Source organism: Rhinolophus hipposideros (assembly GCF_964194185.1).
Source record: "Rhinolophus hipposideros genome assembly, chromosome: 14".
Taxonomy (NCBI): Eukaryota; Metazoa; Chordata; class Mammalia; order Chiroptera; family Rhinolophidae; genus Rhinolophus; species Rhinolophus hipposideros.
In genome coordinates, this window is record NC_138060.1 from 32,490,795 (window position 1) to 32,510,625 (window position 19,831).

General features: G+C 35.5%; 2 protein-coding genes across 12 annotated transcripts in view; one reads left to right on the forward strand and one right to left on the reverse strand.

Annotated features, from left to right (window-relative positions):
- STAG1 (STAG1 cohesin complex component) overlaps positions 1 to 19,218 on the forward strand; it is a 328,953-nt gene extending 309,735 nt beyond the window's left edge. For all 3 annotated transcript variants that reach the window (XM_081071693.1, XM_081071694.1, XM_081071695.1), the window contains 9 exons: positions 207 to 308; positions 3,353 to 3,501; positions 4,232 to 4,360; positions 9,149 to 9,354; positions 13,044 to 13,218; positions 14,954 to 15,064; positions 15,613 to 15,727; positions 17,014 to 17,094; positions 17,182 to 19,218. In XM_081071693.1, the coding sequence (XP_080927819.1) occupies positions 207 to 308; positions 3,353 to 3,501; positions 4,232 to 4,360; positions 9,149 to 9,354; positions 13,044 to 13,218; positions 14,954 to 15,064; positions 15,613 to 15,727; positions 17,014 to 17,094; positions 17,182 to 17,205 (1,092 nt within the window). In that variant the 3' untranslated portion in view covers positions 17,206 to 19,218. The remainder of the gene's footprint in view (positions 1 to 206; positions 309 to 3,352; positions 3,502 to 4,231; positions 4,361 to 9,148; positions 9,355 to 13,043; positions 13,219 to 14,953; positions 15,065 to 15,612; positions 15,728 to 17,013; positions 17,095 to 17,181) is intronic.
- The window catches only part of PCCB (propionyl-CoA carboxylase subunit beta), a 90,215-nt gene that overhangs the window by 14,374 nt on the left and 56,010 nt on the right, over positions 1 to 19,831 (reverse strand). Inside the window, exon 17 of one of the 9 annotated variants that reach the window (XM_081071699.1) lies at positions 14,172 to 15,807. The exons of 2 other annotated variants lie outside the window; for them this stretch is intronic. In XM_081071699.1, the coding sequence (XP_080927825.1) occupies positions 15,800 to 15,807 (8 nt within the window). In that variant the 3' untranslated portion in view covers positions 14,172 to 15,799. Of the gene's footprint in view, positions 1 to 14,171; positions 15,808 to 17,828; positions 18,999 to 19,831 lie in introns of those variants that run through there. 6 more of the 9 variants (XR_013994846.1, XR_013994847.1, XM_081071700.1 and 3 more) reach the window with 6 other exon arrangements.

Genomic DNA, 19,831 nt, shown 5'->3' on the forward strand with positions numbered 1-19,831 from the left:
TTGGAGTTACCAGTTTTTTAGTTTTATTATTAATTTCATAATCTTAAATATCAAATGTGTATTTAATTGTAGACAAAAATCTTTAAACATTATATTTAAGATGAAGAAATTGAATACCTCACTTTTCTATTTCTTTCATGAACCCATTGTTTATCTCTTGAAGTTTCAGTAATTTTAAAGCTATGTTTGCTTTCTTTTCTTCACAGTATTACAATGACTATGGTGATATTATTAAGGAAACACTGAGTAAAACCAGGCAGATCGATAAAATTCAGTGTGCCAAGACCCTCATTCTCAGTTTGCAGCAGGTAAGAAATTTGAAAAGAAAGAGATAGGAGTGGGATTAACATTGAGCACTTCCTTGTGCTTAGTATATGCCAGGTAGCTTACCTCATTTAAATTAGGTCAGTATTATACTATGGATACTTTCTGTACAAAGACACGTGTTACATGTCTTTTCTTTTGGAGGATAATCCCATAGTTCATATTTCAAATAGATGAAATCCTAAGGTGATCTACTCTTGGACCAAATGAAGTGCCAAATTGGATATTTAAAAAGTAATAAAAAAGAAAAATACAGAAATACATTTTATAAGTATTTATTGTGTTTCCCTGAAAATAAGACTTAGCCGGACAGTCAGCTCTAATGCATCTTTTGGAGCAAAACTTAATGTAACACCTGGTATTATATTATATTTATTATATTATATAAGACCCAGTCTTATATTATAGTAAAATAAGACTGGGTCTTATATTAATCTTTGCTCCAAAAAACACATTAGAGCTGATTGTCTGGCTAGGTCTTATTTTCGGGGAAATATGATAATGAAGAAGGGGCAGCAGAGGTGTATCCAAATAAGAAAATGTCATATGTATTACATAACTAAAATGTCTAGTAAATTAATAAGATTAATAAAATAAAAGATTTGGGGGGAAAGGTGTAGGTATGTATTTTTTCTTCAATAAAGGTCTCATTTCAAATCAGTGGGGAAAGGATTAGGCCTATTCATTAAATGGTGATGGATCAATTGCCTATGTAGTTGGAAAAAATAGCTACTGATAGCCCTATCTAACATGTAACCAAAGTAACTATTAGGTGGATTATATATAAATGTTAAAAATTAAAAGTTTAGGGGTGGCGGTTAGCTTAGTTGGTTAGAGCATGGTGCTGATAACACCAAGGTTGCCGGTTTGATCCCCACATGGGCCACTATGCGCTGTGCCCTCCTTAAAAATAATTAAAAATTAAAAGTTTATAAGAAAATAAAAGGATATTTTTATATCCTGGATTAGTGAAGTCTTTACTGAGAAAAGAAGCCATAAAGTAAAAAATTGATGATTTTTATAAACTTAAATAGATTTATCATCAACCAGCACTCTGAACAAAGTTAAACAAATGACAGATTGGGGGAAAGTATTTTTAATAATACATAACAAACCTACAAATCAGTAATAAATAAATAAATCCCACAGGAAAGTGAACAAGGAAGAGATATGAAAGTCACTTTTCAGAAGAAGAAATCTTAAAAACCAATAAACATAAAGAGGCATAACTTCATTAATAGTTAATGAAATACAAATTAAAACGAGATATATATCACTGCTGGAGAGATTGGCATGAGTTAAAATGATAGATAATACCAATGATTGAAAAAGATGTGGAAGAAAAGGTCCCTTATGAAAGAAATTGTTCTTGTTTTGGAATATATTTTTGCAGTATATTTTGCAATTTAAGATATGTATTCTTTTTAAACCAGTATTTTGCTACTAAGTATCTACATAGATACATGCAGGTGTGCACAAAGTTATATATGTAAAAGATGTTTCATTGCAGCAGTTTCTGTAATATCGAAAAATTGGAAATAGTCTCAGTGTCCATCAACACAGGAATGGTTAAAAAAACTGATACTGTGAATTAGCTGAAAGATTTTTAAGACAAAATATTAAATGAAAAATAACAAGTTTTAGGACAGAATATGTGTAGTACAATACCATTTATGTAAAAATAAAAGCTTAGTATATGAAATATGTCAGTGTTTCTAAACTGGTCTAGAAAACTTTGGAACTTGAACAGTGATTACCTTTGGCAAGAATGATATTTACTGGGAGAAAGAACTTTTACTTTGATATTCCTTGAATTTTGTACAGTGAAATGTATTTTTTGTATTCATTTTAAATGTAAGTTTTAAAGTTAAAGGCTACTGTGTACAACTATCTGTGAAAACATTTTAAAATCTAAGAACTGGTAAACAGTACCTGTTAATAAATTTGAAAATCTCTGGAAAAACTGCTGTTTCTAGTCATGGCACAGTACGTAGATTAGGCCAGGCCAATCTTTTGATGAAGAAAACTAAAAAGGTTGAAAGGATGATAATAAAGTTAATAGAAGACAGCTATTTCAATAGAATGGTGTGATAGAAGTGAATTGGGAGATTGGGAGGTAAGTGAAGAAAACAAATGTGAACAATACTTTTCAGGATCTTTGCTATAAAGAGAGTTGGAATAATGTGCTGAAGGCTGGCAGAATAAGATGGAGGTAAGAAGTTAGGACATGCATCTAGTGCAGGGAATAGTTAATGATGCAGGAAAGAGCAGTAAGCACCAGAGCAAAACTTCTGAGCCGGTGAAAGGGAGTGCAATCCATCCATCCAGTACATAAAGAGAAAATGGCTTAAGATAAAAGCCTGTACTGTTCATCTGTCATAATAGGCAGGAACACAGAGGTGTACAGATACAGTTAAGCTTCTAACTGGTGGTAGACTAATGATTGCTTTTATATTCTTTATTACTCCAAGATTTTGTTTTTTGTTATTACTGTGACAATATATGTAATGTATATATAATTTATAAAACCCTTCCACCCAGCTTAAGAACTTTTTTATATATTTTGTTACTTGGTGGGAAAAATCATAGCCCCCTATATTCAAATGGTCTTTTATATAATGTTCTTGTCTAAGATACAATAAGTGAAAAAACAAAGTTCTGAACCCTGTATTCATACATTGTCATTACTGAGAAAATTACAACAAAAAGAATAAATAGGAGTTTATGAATACAAGGTACATGTCTGTAAACACTTTTCCCAATCCAAAATGCATTATTTTTTTGAGAAAAAGAAATTCCTGTTTGCATTTAATCACACACGTAACATGAAAATAATCTCAAGAAACTAGTAATAGTAGATGACTAATAGGAAGGAGAACAGCGTGGCTACTGTTAAATAGGGGGGAAATACATATTTTACCATATGCTTATTAAGTATTTTTAAATTATATTACCTATGCTAATGACAAATAAAATAAATAAATATTTCTTAGCTGTGTTTTTTTTCCTCTTTTTTTCTTTCTGCCAGTTGTTTAATGAGCTTGTTCAAGAGCAAGGTCCCAACCTAGATAGGACATCTGCCCATGTGAGTGGCATTAAAGAATTGGCACGTCGCTTTGCCCTTACATTTGGACTGGACCAAATCAAGACACGAGAAGCAGTTGCCACACTTCACAAGTGAGTGAGCTAAATAAACACTTCCTATTGTACAGAATCTGCTTTACTGGAATTTAACTAATAACTATTATATGAACCATTTTTAAAGTGACAAATGTTAGAATTTTTAAGTTATAAGAACTTTAGATTGTCTAGTCTAGTCATTCTCAACTAAGAGACCATTTTTAATTTGGAGAAACTTCACATTTTTTTAATCTTAGAAGGTATAGAAGGTAAAGTTGAACAAAATATTCTTATCTGGTCTGAGAAAATGTTTGGGAGAATGGGTTTAAAAACATTGTGCAGTACTGGTTTGGTAAACCTCATTTCATAATTTAAAAATGTGTGACAGAAAACTTTAAAGTACCTTACAAAAATTCACATAGCTGCTAGGTACTATGATCAACTCTAATAACCAAATTGCCTGGCAATCTAATTATTTTTCCAAGGCATCTGTTACCCCTAAAAAATACACATAGGGATTTAGCTTTGTGGCTATTTAGAAATTTTTAATTTTTTAATTATTTAACTATTTTTCACAACTTACAGTTTTCTACTGTAAATAATAACATTAAATATTATTATGGAAATATGTTATACAATTAACATTATTTTACCATTTGAATTTATCAGATTTTACTACGTTCAGTGATGATTTTGCTGCCTTCCCAACTGTTTTTGAAATTCTAGCCCATTGAGGGAACTATACTAGCTATCTGGAAAAATAAGATGATGTTTTCTTTTACTTCAGGGATGGCATAGAATTTGCCTTTAAATACCAAAATCAGAAAGGACAAGAATATCCACCTCCTAATCTGGCTTTCCTGGAAGTACTAAGTGAATTTTCTTCTAAACTTCTTCGCCAGGACAAAAAGACTGTGTAAGTTGCGTACTGCAGGAGAAGTAGCTTTTATCATGACACCATTGTAATTTTAAATGTTTATTTTTTGAAAAAAAAATTTTTTTTAATTTATTGGGGTGACAATTGTTAGTGAAATTACATAATTTCAGGTGTACAATTCTGTATTACATCATCTATAAATTCCATTGTGTGTTCACCACCCAGAACCAGTTCTCCTTCCATCACCATATATTTGATACCCCCAACCCCTTTACCCTCTGGTAACCACTAAACTATTGTCTGTGTCTATGAGTTTTTGTTTCTCATTTGTTTGTCTTGTTCTTTTGTTGTTTTTGGTTTATATACTACATATCAGTGAAATCATAGGGTTCTCTGCTTTTTCTGTCTGACTTATTTCACTAAGCATTATACTCTCAAGATCCATCCATGTTGTCACAAATGTTCCTATATCATCTTTTCTTACCGCTGAATAGTATTCCATTGTGTATATATACCACAACTTCTTTATCCATTCATCTATCGAAGGACATTTTGGTTGTTTCCATGTCTTGGTCACCATAAACAAAGCTGCAATGAACATTGGAGCACACGTGTCTTTATGTATAAATGTTTCCAAATTTTTGGGGTAGATACCCAGGAGAGGGACTGCTGGGTCATATGGTAATTCTATTCGTAATTTTTTGAGGAATCTCCACACTGCCTTCCATAATGGCTGCACCAGTCTACATTCCAACGAACAGTGTATGAGGATTCCTTTTTCTCCACAGCCTCTCCAACACTTGTTACTATTTGTCTTGTTGATGATAGCCATTCTGACTGGGGTGAGGTGATATCTCATTGTGGTTTTTATTTGCATTTCTCTGAGATTTGTGACGTTGAGCATCTTTTCATATGTCTATTGACCATGTGTGTGTCCTCTTTGGAGAAATGTCTATTCAGGTCCTCTGCCCATTTTTTAATTGTATTGTTTGTTTGTTTGTTTTTGGTGTATGGAGTTGTATGAGTTCTTCTTTAAATTTTGGATATTAACCCCTTATCAGATGTATTACTGGCAAATATCTTCTCCCATTCAGTAGGTTGTCTTTCTGGTTTTTTTTCTTGTTTGTTTGTTTGTTTTTTATTTTTTTAAAATTTATTTATTGGGGTGACAGTTATTAATGAAATTACATAATTTCACGTGTACAATTCTGTATTACATCATCTATAAATCCCATTGTGTGTTCACCACCCAGAGTCAGTTCTCCTTCCATCACCATATATTTGATCCCCCTTACCCTCATCTCCCCCCCTACCCCCTTTACCCCTGGTAACCACTAAACTATTGTCTGTAGTCTTTCTGTCTTGTTGATGGTTTCCTTTGCTGTGAAAAACCTTTTTAGTTTGATGTAGTCCCATTTGTTTATTTTTTCTTTTGTTTCTCTTGCCCGATGAGACATATCCAAAAAAAATATTACGGTAATGTTTGAGAGTTTACTACCTATATTTTCTTCTCTGAGTTTTATGGTTTGAGATCTTACAATCCATTTTGAGTTTATTCTTGTACATGGAGTAAGAAGGTGGTCCAGTTTAATTTTTTTGCATGCATCTGTCCAGTTTTACAGCACCATTTATTGAGTAGACTGTCTTTACCCCAATGTATATTCTTGCTTTTTTTGTTAGATTAAGTTACCCTATAGACATGGGTTTATTTCTGGGCTCTCTATTCTGTTCTGTTGGTCTGTGTGTCTGTTTTTATGCCAGTACCGTGCTGCATGATACCTCCAACTTTGTTCTTCTTTCTCAAAATTGCTTTGGCTATTCTGGGTCTTTTGTGGTTCCATATAAATTTTAGGATTATATATTCTAATTCTGTGAAAAATGCCATTAGTGTTCTGATATGTATTGCACTGAATTTATAGATTGCTTTGGGTAGAATGGACATTTTAACAATATGAATTCTTTCTATCCATGAACATGATATATGCTTCCATTTATTTGTATCTTCAATTTCTTTTTTAAGTGTCTTATAATTTTCTGAGTACAGGTCTTTTACCTCATTGGTTAAATATATTCCTAGGTATTTGAATTTTTTTGATGCAGTTGTAAATGGGATTGTTTTCCAAATTTCTCTTCCTGATAATTCGTTATTTGTACATAAAAATGCAACCAATTTCTGAATATTAATTTTGTATTCTTCTAGTTTACTAAATTCATTTATCGGTTCTAATAGTTTTTTGGTGAAATTTTTTGGATTCTCTCTATATAGTATCATGACATCTGCAAATAATGACAGTCTATGCCTTTTATTTCTTTTTTTTATTTGATTGTTATGGCTAGGACTTCCAATACTATTTTGAATAAAAGTGGTGGATGTGGACATCCTTGATTTGTTCTGATGTTAAGTAAAACACTTGTAGCTTTTCACCATTAAGTATGTTAGCCATGGATTTGTCATATATGGTCTTTATTATGTTGAGGTATGTTCTCTCTGTTCCCACTTTGCTCAGAGTTTTTATCGTAAGTGGATGCTAGATTTTGTTAAATGCTTTTTCTGCATTTATTAATGTGATCATAAATTTTTGTCTTTCATCTTGTTTATGTGGTATAGCATGTTAATTGATTTGCGGATATGGAAATAACATTGCATCCCAGGAATAAATCCCACTTGATCACAGTGTATGATCTTTTTAATGTATTGTTGAATTCAGTTAGCTAATATTTTGTTCACGATTTTTACATCTATGTTCATTAAGGATATCGGCCTATAATTTTCTCTTTTTTGTAATGTCTTTCACTTGTCAGCCTTCCCTCCTCTTGAATTTTTTGGAATAGTTTGAAAAGGATGGTGTTAATTCTTTGAATGTTTAGTAAAATTCACCTATGAAGCCATCTGGTTCTGGACTTTTGTTTGTTGGGAGTTATTTTTATTACTGATTCAATTTCATTCCCATCCCTTGTATCATTGCTGTCATTCATTTAATTTATATATAAGCATACATAATCAAATATATTGTTGGTATTATTATTTTGAACAAATGTATTTGTTAGATCAATTAACAGTAACAAAAATAAGTTTTTATTTTACCTTCACCTATTCCTTCTTCAGTGCTCTTGCTTACTTTCTATAGATCGAGTTTCTAACCTATATTCCTTCTCTCTAAAGAACTTTTAACATTTCTTGCAAAACAGGTCTTCCAGCAAAAAAAATTCTCTCAATTTTCATTTGTCTGAGAAAGTAGTTCTCCTTCACTTTTGAAGGATAATTTTGCAATGCACAGAATTATAGGCTGGTGGGGTTTTTTTCCTCATTACACTTTAAAGAGTTCACTCCCCTCTCTTCTTGCTTGCATGGTTTCTGAGAAGTTGGTTATAATTCTTATCTTTGTTCCCCTGTAGCTAAGGTGTTCTTTTCCTCTGGTTTCTGTCAGGAATTCTTTTTCATCTTTGATTTTCAGTAGTTTGAAAATGATGTTGCCTAGATATGGGTTTTTTTGGCATTTATCATGTTTCGGCTTCTTTGAGCTTTCTGGACTGTGGTTTGGTGTCTAATTAATTTGGGGAAATCCTGTCATTATTGTTGCAGATATTCTGTTCCATTCTCTTTTTTCTTCTCCTTTTAATATTCCCATTATGCATATCTTATACCTTTTATAGTTACTACAGTCCTTAGATGCTATTGTTGTTTTTTCATCTTCTCTGCTTTTCGGTTTTCGAGGATGCTGTTGAGATATTCTCTAGCTCAGAGATTCTTTCCTGAGCCACATGCAGTCTACTAACAAGCCCATCAGAGGCATTGTCCTTTTTCCATTAGAGCCCTTAATGTATTGGTCATAGTTGTTTATTCCCAGTCTGAAAATTCCAGTATTCCTGCCATGTCTGGTTCTGATCTTGCTCTTTCTCTTCCAATTGTGTTTTTTTGCCTTTTGGTATGCTTTGTAATTTTTCTTGATAGCTGGACATGATGTATTGGATAAAGGAACTGCTGTAAATAGGCTTTTAGTGATGAGGTGTTGGGGGGAAGGGAAGCATTCTGTAGTCCTATGATTAGGTCTCAGCCTTTTAGTGAACCTACGCCTCTGGACTGTGAACTTCACATGTGCTTCTCAGATTCTTTTTCTTCACGCTTAGCTGGGTCAGGATGAGTAGAGTGGGCTGGAGTTGGCTATTTCCCTTCCCTCAGGTCAGTTAGGCTCAGGTAATAATACCCCAGCAAGTTAGGCTCTAGTTAACTAGTTTCCCCTGAGGAGAGGCCTTAAGAACAATATGCTCTGGCAGATTTCAGAATAGTTCCTTTCTCCTACCTTTGCCAGAAGTACAGTGGGAATTTTTCTCTGATATTTACTGTGGGAACCTGGTTGAGGTCCTGGAGGTAAATCTCACAGTATTGTGGGGCCCTCCTCTATGCCTGGGTCTCCCTGGAGTTTCTAACTCTCAGACTTGTCCACAGTGTGTCTCTAGCAATTCATGAATTACAGTTCACGTTTTCCTACTCCTGTAGTGGTTCCCAAGGTGGTTTCTGCTCAAGTGTTTGTTCAACCTTTTTGATCCATACTTCTGGGGTGTTTGTTTGTTTGTTTTGACCATTGGTATTTAAAAATGAAGACATACAGAATGTCACACCCTTAGTAATATAGCCACTTGTTTAAAAGTATTCCAGGAATATGTGAAGCAAAACCTTAAATTCTCAGCCCCTCTCTTTCCAAAGGTAGCCACTGTTAACAGTGTGCCCTTAGGGATTCTTCAGAACCTTCAGAGAGAGCCTCAGGTTATGAAAAAATAAACTAAGTGCCTCCATGAAAATCACTGCTTCTTCTATTGTATTTCTAGTCATTCATACCTAGAAAAGTTCCTTACGGAGCAGATGATGGAAAGGAGGGAAGATGTATGGCTTCCACTCATCTCCTATAGAAATTCATTAGTCACCGGAGGTGAAGATGATAGAATGTCTGTGAACAGTGGAAGTAGCAGCAGCAAGACCTCCTCAGTAAGGAATAAGAAAGGACGACCCCCACTTCACAAAAAACGAGTAGAAGGTAAGCCTACCTTTACACTATGAAACAAATAGCTTTCCTGGTATTATAGAGATAAATAAAGTAGCAAATAGTCTGTTGAAGCAAGGTGATACTGTTAAAGCACATTATTTATTTGTCTATTTAGTACACATTTAAGAGGTCAGGGGAAAAGCTTGGAATAGACAAAGTGGGAGGAGAAAGAACCACGGAAAAAGAACTTGAAAGAGCATGGAACACAAAGGAAGACAGGCACAGAGAAAAAATGGACACGGTTATGATAGATAGCTGTATGATAGTTCTCTAATACATTAAAATTTAAAGTAAGATAGTTATTAGGTTGGTACAAAAGTAATTGCGGTTTGTACAATTATTTTTAACTTTTCAAACCGCAGTTACTTTTGCACCAACCTTATATAGTGTTATTCTGTCAAAATTCATACTAATGTAGGAGAGATTCTGGTAAGGTGAAGGTAGATATCTGCAGCAGATTAAAATATGTTAGAACAGCTTTCCATTTCCACCACTCAGATGGATAATTTTTGTGTATTAAAATAGTGATGGCCAAATCTGGTTTTATAACCCTCATGAACTGTAGGAAACAGGGAGTTGAATTATAATGAAAATGTGATCAATAGTAGATATCCATATATCCAAAAAGACTAAAAATTGCCTTACTAAAAACAAAGCATTACTCTTAAACTAAGAGAAAACTCAAAGTTTAATGTTTATTTCCTCAAATAATCTTCCCCCATCTTCATGCTTCTGATAAATTTTCTCCAAACCAAGAGAGGAAGGCAGTGGTCTGAATCCTGTGCTTTTGCTGCTTTTTACAACTGTCTATGTACTTTTTAGCATCTTGCCTCTGCTGCCTAAAAAATAGTGACTCATTAAAAATTTTGCTAAAATCTGCAGCAAAATTAATTAGAATTGAAATGTAATGTTTCTTTCATCATTGGGGAGACTGTATTCACTGTTGATGAAGAGTACAAACTCTAAAATCAGAGTTCTAGAATTCAAACCTAGCTTTCTCGTTTTTTAGCAGTGTGACCTTTGAACATGTCGCTTAACCTCCCTAAACCTCACTGATCAAACGAAGGATGATCAGAGTACCTATCCTGTCAGCTATTATGAATATGAAATGAAATATTTCAAATAAAACACTTAGCACACACATAGTGCTTAGTTACTTAGCAGTGCATAGCACATAGATTGTATTCTATAACTATTAGCTGCTGTGGTCAGGATGTCATCATTACCATGTAGTAAGGCCTCTTATGTAGCATCAGTCAGTAAATTATGCTGACTGCATGTTTCAAAGAGAATAAAATATTTGAAAATACTTACAAAATTAAAAGTTTAACATTTCAAGTTTTAGCTGAGACTTAAAATATTTTTGGTCCAGAGAACGAAAATACAAAACCCTGTATTTGTACTGTAGGATCCTAAACTTCTAACATTTCCTTTTGAAAATGTCTTCTAGCGCAGCCTATTTCGGGATGCCCCATACCTCCCATATCTGTATCTGTATCTGTATCTATATCTAAATGATATCTATCTATACACATACATACACATATATTTTCCTACCCACAGCTTTTCATAGATGTAATATTCATATTAGCCAGCATTCCTCAAATCCTTGCTATGTACCAGAAATGTGTTTTACATCCATTATATCATTTAATCACTTAGTTGACTAATATTTCTAAAACACTTAGATCAGTCCCTGGCACACAGTAAATGCTGTATAAATGTCTTTTTTATAAATCAGCTTTGAGTTCAACATTATTATCCATATTTTACACAGAAGAAACTTAAGAAGAAACAAAGGCCTAGAGACTTTAAATAACAAAACAAATTCACTAATGGAGCAGTCAGTATTATCATCTTTAGGACTAAGAGAAGACTACTATCTGGACCAGATAACCTATTAGGTTGGTGCAAAAGTAATTGTGGTTTAAAGGGTTAAAAATAATTGCCATAACCGCAATTACTTAGGCACCAACCTAATAATTTGGTAATTGTTAAATTGCAAAAAAGTAAACTTCCTCTGTGTCAATTTAAAAATTTACCAAGTGACTAAGAACCGTTAGACAGCAATTTCATCTCTTTGGGATAAAGATGAGACATTTTTGCAAGAAATGTTTTTGTGAGGAATCTTTAGGGGTTAGAAGGATCTCTTCAAGAAGAGTGAGTTCTTCCTCAAGTTATTCACTAAGTCTTTTCCAAGCACCTTCCTAAGAATGGTGCTAGATGCTGGAGATTCAGTATACAGATGGGGAGACAGAAACAGGCAATTTCAGTTCAGAATGGTAAGTGCTGTGATTGGTCAAAAAGTTTGAGAACATACAGGAAGTGACCAAACTTTTAATGAATCAGAAAGACATTCTGGAAAAGATGACATGTAGTAATAAAGCTGAAAGATGAGTGTACCAGGTTAAGAACCATTTTACGATCATTCTTACATCATTCTTATCTAAAAATTTAAGTGCCGCAGAGAATAAAAGTTGTGAATTAAATGTTGAATGAAAAGTGTTACGAATAAAAGAAGAAACACATTCTTGCTGATTAAGAGATTCAGTGGTGAGTTTTAGATTATTGGAATGACCTTAACCAAGCTATCGGTATTTCCAGGGGCAGAAAAGCTAACAAAATGTACACGTCTCACAAAATTTTGGAAACCTGAGAAATACACAGATAGGATGCTTAATGACAGATGAGGAACCTAACATGTACACATCTCTGAGACCTAATGGGAGAGGAAAAACAATGGAATTCATACTATACTATGTGATTAAACTTCTTCAGAAGGAGAGACATAGCAGTAATATTTTTTTAAGTCTTCCATATTAAAATAATTTATAATTTTTATAAGTAGAAACTTATAATTATTATTTTATCAGGATATAGTTTAGGTATGCAAATACTGCTTTAATCTGCTCAGATGTTTATAAATGATCTTCAGAAGAAGGAAGAAAATAGTTCCAGGTTCCTTGAAGAGACTTTAATTACAGATATAACATGCACATGGCAAATAACCTGCCAGTACAAGACAGTATATAATTTAGTTCTGAGTAATCAGGAATAATTGTTTCCTCTAGAAGTTAAATAGAAAGAGAATGGTAAGTGGGGTGATCAGGGAAGACTTCCCTGAAGAGGTAGAACTTAGAGGGATGAAAATAGTGAGCCTCTCAACCCATCCCCACATAATATGACCTGGAGAAAATATTTCTCTGATGACCATTGTTCAGTTGTGCAACAGGATTTGCTCTCAGTAAAGACCAGCCAGACTTTTAAGTTCTGCTGTCTGGGGCCTCTGGAAAGGCCAGTAGGCCCTTTATTGCTCGAGCAAAGGAAGGTTACTTACAAGGGGTCTCAAACTGGCCCCCTTATTCGGCCTCTCTGGTGAATTAATCCTTAGAAATGGAGGGACTTGGAGGACATGGGAATGTGACAACAGCTAACACTTGATGCTTATGTATGTTACCTCATTTCATCCGCACAGATCGAGGAGGTTAGGTACTGATACCCCATATTTTGTATGAGAAAACTGAATTTTGGAAGTTTAACAACTTATACAAAGTCACACTCAGTGTAACAGATTCAGAGCTGGGCAGTCTAACTCCAGAGCCATCTTAAGTCTGCGCTAAAACTTCCACCAGAGTTCACTCCACCCATGACATTCTGTGACTCTAACTGGAATTTTACAGATGAAAGTCTGGATAATACGTGGCTAAATAGGACTGACACCATGATCCAGACTCCTGGTCCTCTGCCAGCACCACAGCTCACTTCCACTGTCTTGCGGGAGAATAGCCGGCCCATGGGAGAGCAGATTCAAGAACCTGAGTCTGAACATGGTTCTGAACCCGACTTTTTACACAAGTAAGTAGTAGAAGTTCATTTTCTTGACATTAAACCTTGACATTAAAATACGTCTGCAAACACGGGTAGATATCAGTTATTCAGAGTCTAGAGACCTTTAAATGCATGTGTCTCACTAAAAGCTACTTATAGTTGGAGTTTGCACACTCCTTGGGCAGGTCTGTTCTTTGTCAGGGACTTAACAAGAGGACATACAGGTTATTTGCTTGGCAAGAGAGCCTGTAAGAGTCTCTACTAAAGTTACTTGTCTGAACACCAAATAGATTGTGTTACTGTTATATCCATTTACTTAATAGTAATTTTAAACTTAAAACTATTTGTGAATTAAGAATTGTTAAAATATTTGATAAATTCTAATTGTTGCCATTTCATTAAGAGAGAATCAAGGTCTTACCTTTTCCCACAATAGCAATTAAAATGTTTTCTAGTACCGGGGCTCTGAAATCGTGATTTCTTGACTTTTGCTATTAAAAAAACCCTTAACTTTCTTTGTTGTTTTCTATCCAACTGTGAAATTCTCTTAGCATCTCACTTCTATTTCTCTCCATATTGGAGTAATGCTAGGAAATTACTCAGATGGGTAAGAGAGAATTCTCACTTGAACTCAACAAATGTAGCACATTGGAAATGGAAAGAGGCAGTGTTAGAAGTATTCAGATCCTGGGTTTTCCTAAGGCATCTTTGCTCTGAGGATCTGCCTTTCTCAAAGCTGAAAGGATAATTGTCAGCCACTGTATTACTGGGCATATTCTTAGAGGGTAGTTTATCATATGACCAGCTTTCTACAAGGGTGGGTTCCTCCTTAACTGAGCAGGCGGCCTGCCTTGCTTCCCTGACCTTGCCACACTAGTCAGTCCCTCCTGGCTGTGGTCTGTCTTTTCCCTGCTTTAGGTTTATGGGTTTAACCAAGGTGGTAGCCCCACATAGTAAAGATAGCTGCTTAGAGAGAACTTCATCCAACAGATTTTATCTACTAAAAATCATTGAAGTTTACATCCTGTAAAATTCCCAAGAAACATGTTTATGCAAGTATTCATGTGCCCATAAGTATAGAGTATAGGTGAAGGTTTAGCCCAGCATGTACCTGACCCTAAATTTCCTGTAGACTGAGAAGAACTGAGTTACACCTTTCCTTGTTCAACTTTCAAGGGAGGGCTGAGCTGCCAGGCCAGCATCATTTCTGTCCCTCAGGGGACTCGCTGGCTATCCAGCTGAGAACTCTCTTGAGTAGGAGGGCAGCTGAACACAGAGGTCTTGAAAGCTCTCTTGCTTGGCAGGGATTTGGGGAGCAAGGCTGATAATTTAAGCACCTGTAGGGGAGGAAAGTTTTTCTTAACTCTCTTAAGGCCCATGTCTGGGTCTAAGAAGAGTCTATCTCCAGTAAGTTGAATTTATTTTCAGGAGCTTTTTTACATTCACTGCTTAATTGCCTTCAGTTCAAAATACCTTTTATATCAAAGAGGCATATTTTGGGGTGACATATTCTGATTTCCTTTGCACCTAACTAGTCACAGCCAACTTCTCTTGGAAAGTTAGGGATCTCTTTGGGCAACTTACTGCCATTTCTACAAGGCAGATCCTTTGCTAATGATCTCACCCTTGGCCCTGGAATAAATTCAGTTAACTCCCCCTACACGGGGATTAGGCCAGCCTACTATGGCCTTCTTAGCGTGGGACTTAATTGGCTAAATTCATTATCTACTGCCACAAAATGAATAATAGTATTCTCTCTTAGTCCTCAGATGCAGATCTCTTGGTTAGGCCAGCCAAAATTAGAAGACTTAAATCGGAAGGACAGAACAGGAATGAACTACATGAAAGTGAGAACTGGAGTAAGGCATGCCGTGTAAGTGTTACATCCAGTGTCACAGAATGTGATGACTTGTGGTGCCGGTCATTTTGTGGAATGATGCTCTGATGTTTGTTCTTAGGAGTTAAAATCGTAATTTCAAGATATGCTGTGCAGTGTAGGCCAAGAATGAAGGGCATGGGCTCTTGAGATTTTCAGTGATTAAATCCTTGCGCTGCTACTCACCATCTCTGTGGCCTGGGCAAGCCCTAAAACCTCTGTGCTCAGGTTCCTCATTTGTAAATTGGGGATAATAAAAGTACCAATCACTTGAGATGACTGTTGGAATTGATACATAGCTAAATAAATATTAACTGCTATTGCTGTTATTGTATTTAATACTTCCCTCTGGTGAGATGAAATCCTGGGTGAACCATATGAATGATCCTTAATTACCTTAGAGTTCATTATCATAATTTGTGCAGTCTATAGATTGTAATTGGAAGATGTGCTTTCATTGGTTAGAAGACCAAATGTAAGAAAGAGCCAAGATTCCAAATTCACTGAATATGAACAGCTTTCTGACTGTGCTGTTTCCTCATCAGTCGGGGCCTAATGGAGGAAGATGCTGAGCCCATCTTTGAAGATGTGATGATGTCATCCCGGAGCCAGTTAGAAGATATGAATGAAGAGTTTGAAGATACCATGGTTATTGATCTGGTAAGGAAATTCAGTACATCTTTCTTCTGTTAATTTTTGTGAAGGTGTTGGTGTAAGATGATGCTTTTGTTTTCAGAACCCTGTAGGAGGAAGAGTGGGGTGAGGAGGAGTTAACACTGACCAACAACGGGCAGGGCCAATGTAACGTTTGTGGGCATTTGGATGAGCTGAGGTGGTTTCCGAGCCTGCTTTCAAAGCAGTCAGTTACAGGACCTGATTCCTTATTACCTTCTTGAAAAAGAACGCACCCTAAATATGGCTTCTTGTACTTTATATTGGAGTCTGGTTGTTATGTTAGAGCACAGTATGTATTGTCAGATACAGAACACAGAACTTATTTGTTCAGTGTGAAAAGACAACTTTGAAATAAAGAAATCTGAATAAGGACTAGGTGATACTGAGAAGTTAACTTTTTCAGGAATAATAATGCGTGGTGGTTTTTTAGTTTCCATCCATTAGAGATACATATTGAAGTAATTATAGGTGAAATGACATGAAGAAAAAACGAGTTTCAATGAGACAAGATTGGCCAAATGTCTGACAGTCGTTGAAGCTGTGTGATAGGAGCCTGGGAGTTCATCCTACTTCTTTCTCTTTGTATTCATTTGCTAGGGCTGCATAACGAAGACCACTCACTGGGTGGCTTAAACGACCAATTTATTTTCTCCCAGTCCTGGAGGAGTTGTAGAGGGCCCTCCCCTCCCTTTGTCTTTACATGGTTTTTCCTATATGTCTCCTCTTATAAGGACGTGAATCATAATGGATTAGAAGCCACCCTTATGACCTTTCACCTTAATTACCTCTTTAAAGGCCCTGTCTCCAAATAACAGTCATATTCTGAGGTATGGGGGTTAGGACTTGAACTTATCAATTTGAGGAGACATCATGTAGCCCCTAACATTCTGCTATATGTTTTGAATTTTCCATGAAATCTTGCCACTCCATTTTATAACCTTCCTTTCCCTAGCTCATCAAATACTTTTTTGTCCTAGCTGCTAGGGGAATTCAGTGAAGTTATCATCTAGCATTTGATCAATTTGTAATTCTGTGACTCAAAGATATGTTTATAGGCCCAAAAATTACATGCATTTACATATTTAATTGATTCACAATTTAAAGCCATTTTTTGGTCTAAGTGACATTAAAAGCCAAATGCTTTTCCTTTCAAATTTGACCTTAAAAGTTCTGTGTATTTATGGTACCATCAGAAATATTATTAGCTGCTTATTACAACACTTCATTGTCTTAATGTATCTCAGGAAAAAATAATTGGCTTTTCTTTCCAGCCCCCATCAAGAAATCGGCGAGAGAGAGCTGAGCTGAGGCCAGATTTCTTTGATTCTGCAGCTATCATAGAAGACGATTCAGTAAATGTTAAATTATTCGTACTTTTTATTTATGGTTTTTGTGTCTTGTTTTTTGCATGAAGTTAATAATTGTTTCTCATTTTCTAGGGATTTGGAATGCCTATGTTCTGAAGTCTGAAGAAAATTTACAAATCTGGAACTCTATTATTTAGAGCTAGAGGCCTATATACTGTGATAGCTTGTATGGGGACAAAACACTTTTGATGTGATCTGATTTGTTTTTCAATCAAACGATTGCAGTCAATCCCCTTTTGCAGTGACAGAAGAGGAGCATGTAAATTACCCAAGGGAATGTTGGTGACTCTCACCTCAGAAAGACTGACCTGAAAAATCATTTGTGTCCTAATATTGGACTACACCAATACAGTGTGTTTTTCTGGAGGGAGGAAGAAATTTTAAATTTTTAAAACAGCTGTCAAGATAAACACTGTTATACATCTGTTTTATGAAAACTCAGCATTGAGTAAAAAAAAAAATATTTTTAACTTTATTTTCCTGTTGTACAATTTAAAAACCGTTTTAACATTTTGCCTTTTTATGTTTTAAAAGCTAACCATTTTTATTAAACCTATGGGTAAGCAGCTCATTTTAATTGCCGAAGAGTGTTTTGGAGCTCACTGGATTTGGTTGACCTTGTGGAATACAAAAATATGGAAGAGCAGAATGAATACTGACAAGCTAAGACGAAATTCTGACAGTGCATCTCTGCCAAAAACCACACACCCGATATGGATACGGATTCCCAGATTTTATATACTCTTGAATAAAAAGGTTTATTTTTATTTATAAGGGGGCATAAAATAAGAAATGTCCATGCAGCCATTTTTCCAACAGATGGTGTACACCGTTCATTTTATATAGCATAGGGAAATTCAAATACAGTACATTTTCTATTGGTATTTGTTCTGTGCGTTTTTAGCAACTTATACCAGCAAATAAAGTATTCTCAGTAAAACAAAAATGGTTTTCAAGTTATCAGTTTGCTGTTTTTACCACTTATTTCATGCCCTGCCAAATTCAAGTTACATCATTTTCTTAAAAGATAATCATAAAAAAACTCCTTTGCCATGCAAAAGTAATTTTAAATGTAACATAACTGTGTCTACTTCCCATGCACTTAATACCTTTATGCGCTAATTTTGTGAATTAAGTTTACCAATTATAGAAGTATGTGCTGCATAGAAGTCTGTGCTTAGAGGGTGAAGTTCCTAAGCTTACCTTGAAATACAGCTACATTTCAGTGTTAAATGTGCATATTAAGAATAATTGTTTGGGGGGAAAAATTATGAATCTTCAGGACTGCCTTCAATGGTTTAGAGTTACAGTCTGCTTAGACCTTTGACTTGCTGCTATTGTTTTTTTTAAAGCCCACTTAGTTTCTTCCTTTCTGATTTTAAAGTAAGCCTCAGAATTTCCAAACCAATCCATCCACAGCTGTTCCTGGGCTGGTTTTTAAAGTAGTTGCAACAGAATCATGAGGCTTTCCCTTTTTACCAAAAATGAAAAGTCTTTTTATTTTTTAAAAAAATCTGTGCACCCAATGATTATCTTTTGTGTAGGAAAGCAATATGGATTATTTTCTTCATCCTTTTAGTAAACAGACAAAACAGATTTTTCTCAACATTTGTATAGTTCTGAAAAAACTCAGTTGCCAAAAATGTTTTATCTGCTAATTTAGCAATTCCTGGGCTCCAGTTAAGGGGGTTGGGGGGGTTCTCACTTTCTTCCAGAGATGTGGGCTTCACTGGAAGTGAAGGAGCAGGAGTGACTGGACAGTCCACCGTACCAGGCCTGCCTGTGGTTCTGGCCAGGGAGCAAGCTGGGAGGTGTCCTGGCACATGCACAGGTTGGTCTTTTGCTTGACAGTCTTGTGTGGAAAACAGATGCCGATTTAGAATTATAGACTACCATGCAACAAAAAAACAAAAAACAAAAAAAAAAAGGCTTAATATCTACTCCAATGGGTTTCCAATTCAGTTTGAAGTCAATCGAAATTTTGTATTTTCAGTGTCTCCTTGATTGGTTTTGCTAGTAATTCTGTAAATTGTACATTTGCAATATGAGGTTTTTTTCCTTTTGTACAATTTGAAACTGATGCTTCACCTTTCCTTTAATAAACTATTCAAAATCAGGTTGTGGTAGTCATCCTATTGTTCCTACGAGGTAAAGCTTTAAAGAGATGATTTTCTATCCTGCTGCTCTTGTGTTTGCAGTGAAAACTTTTTTTTTTTCCAGAAAGCAGAAATTTAGGGCAAGTCACTAATTTTCTTCCTTTCCTTGCATTTGCTGTGAGAGTAGGTAGGCCAAGTTGTCTGTGGTTCAAGAGGAAGTCTCTTGCAGACTGAGTTTTGGAGGAGGCATTCAGGGACTACCCATTGACCTATAGCCTGCATCTTCCCCCTGCCTCAGAGCCAGACCCTAGGCTTACGCGTGGTTGTCCCTCACAGTGGTCCTTAAGGACCACCTGGATTCTACATAGCCGCAGAAGTGAGGGTTTTTCTTGATATTGGTGCTAGATGTCACTCTTAAAAAGTCATACCCTACACTTTGTGGGCTTGGACATGTGCTGGAGGCTGTGTCCATTAGAAGGCCTAAGATATCGCTGCAGGGATACAGGGGACGAATTAGCAGGTGAGCGCTCTAGGCAGCTAAGGAAGGAAGGTGATAAGGATGGGTTCTGTCTCTGTGGCAGCTCATCCTGAAGGTTATAGTCTATGAAATAAAACCCTGGCTTTAC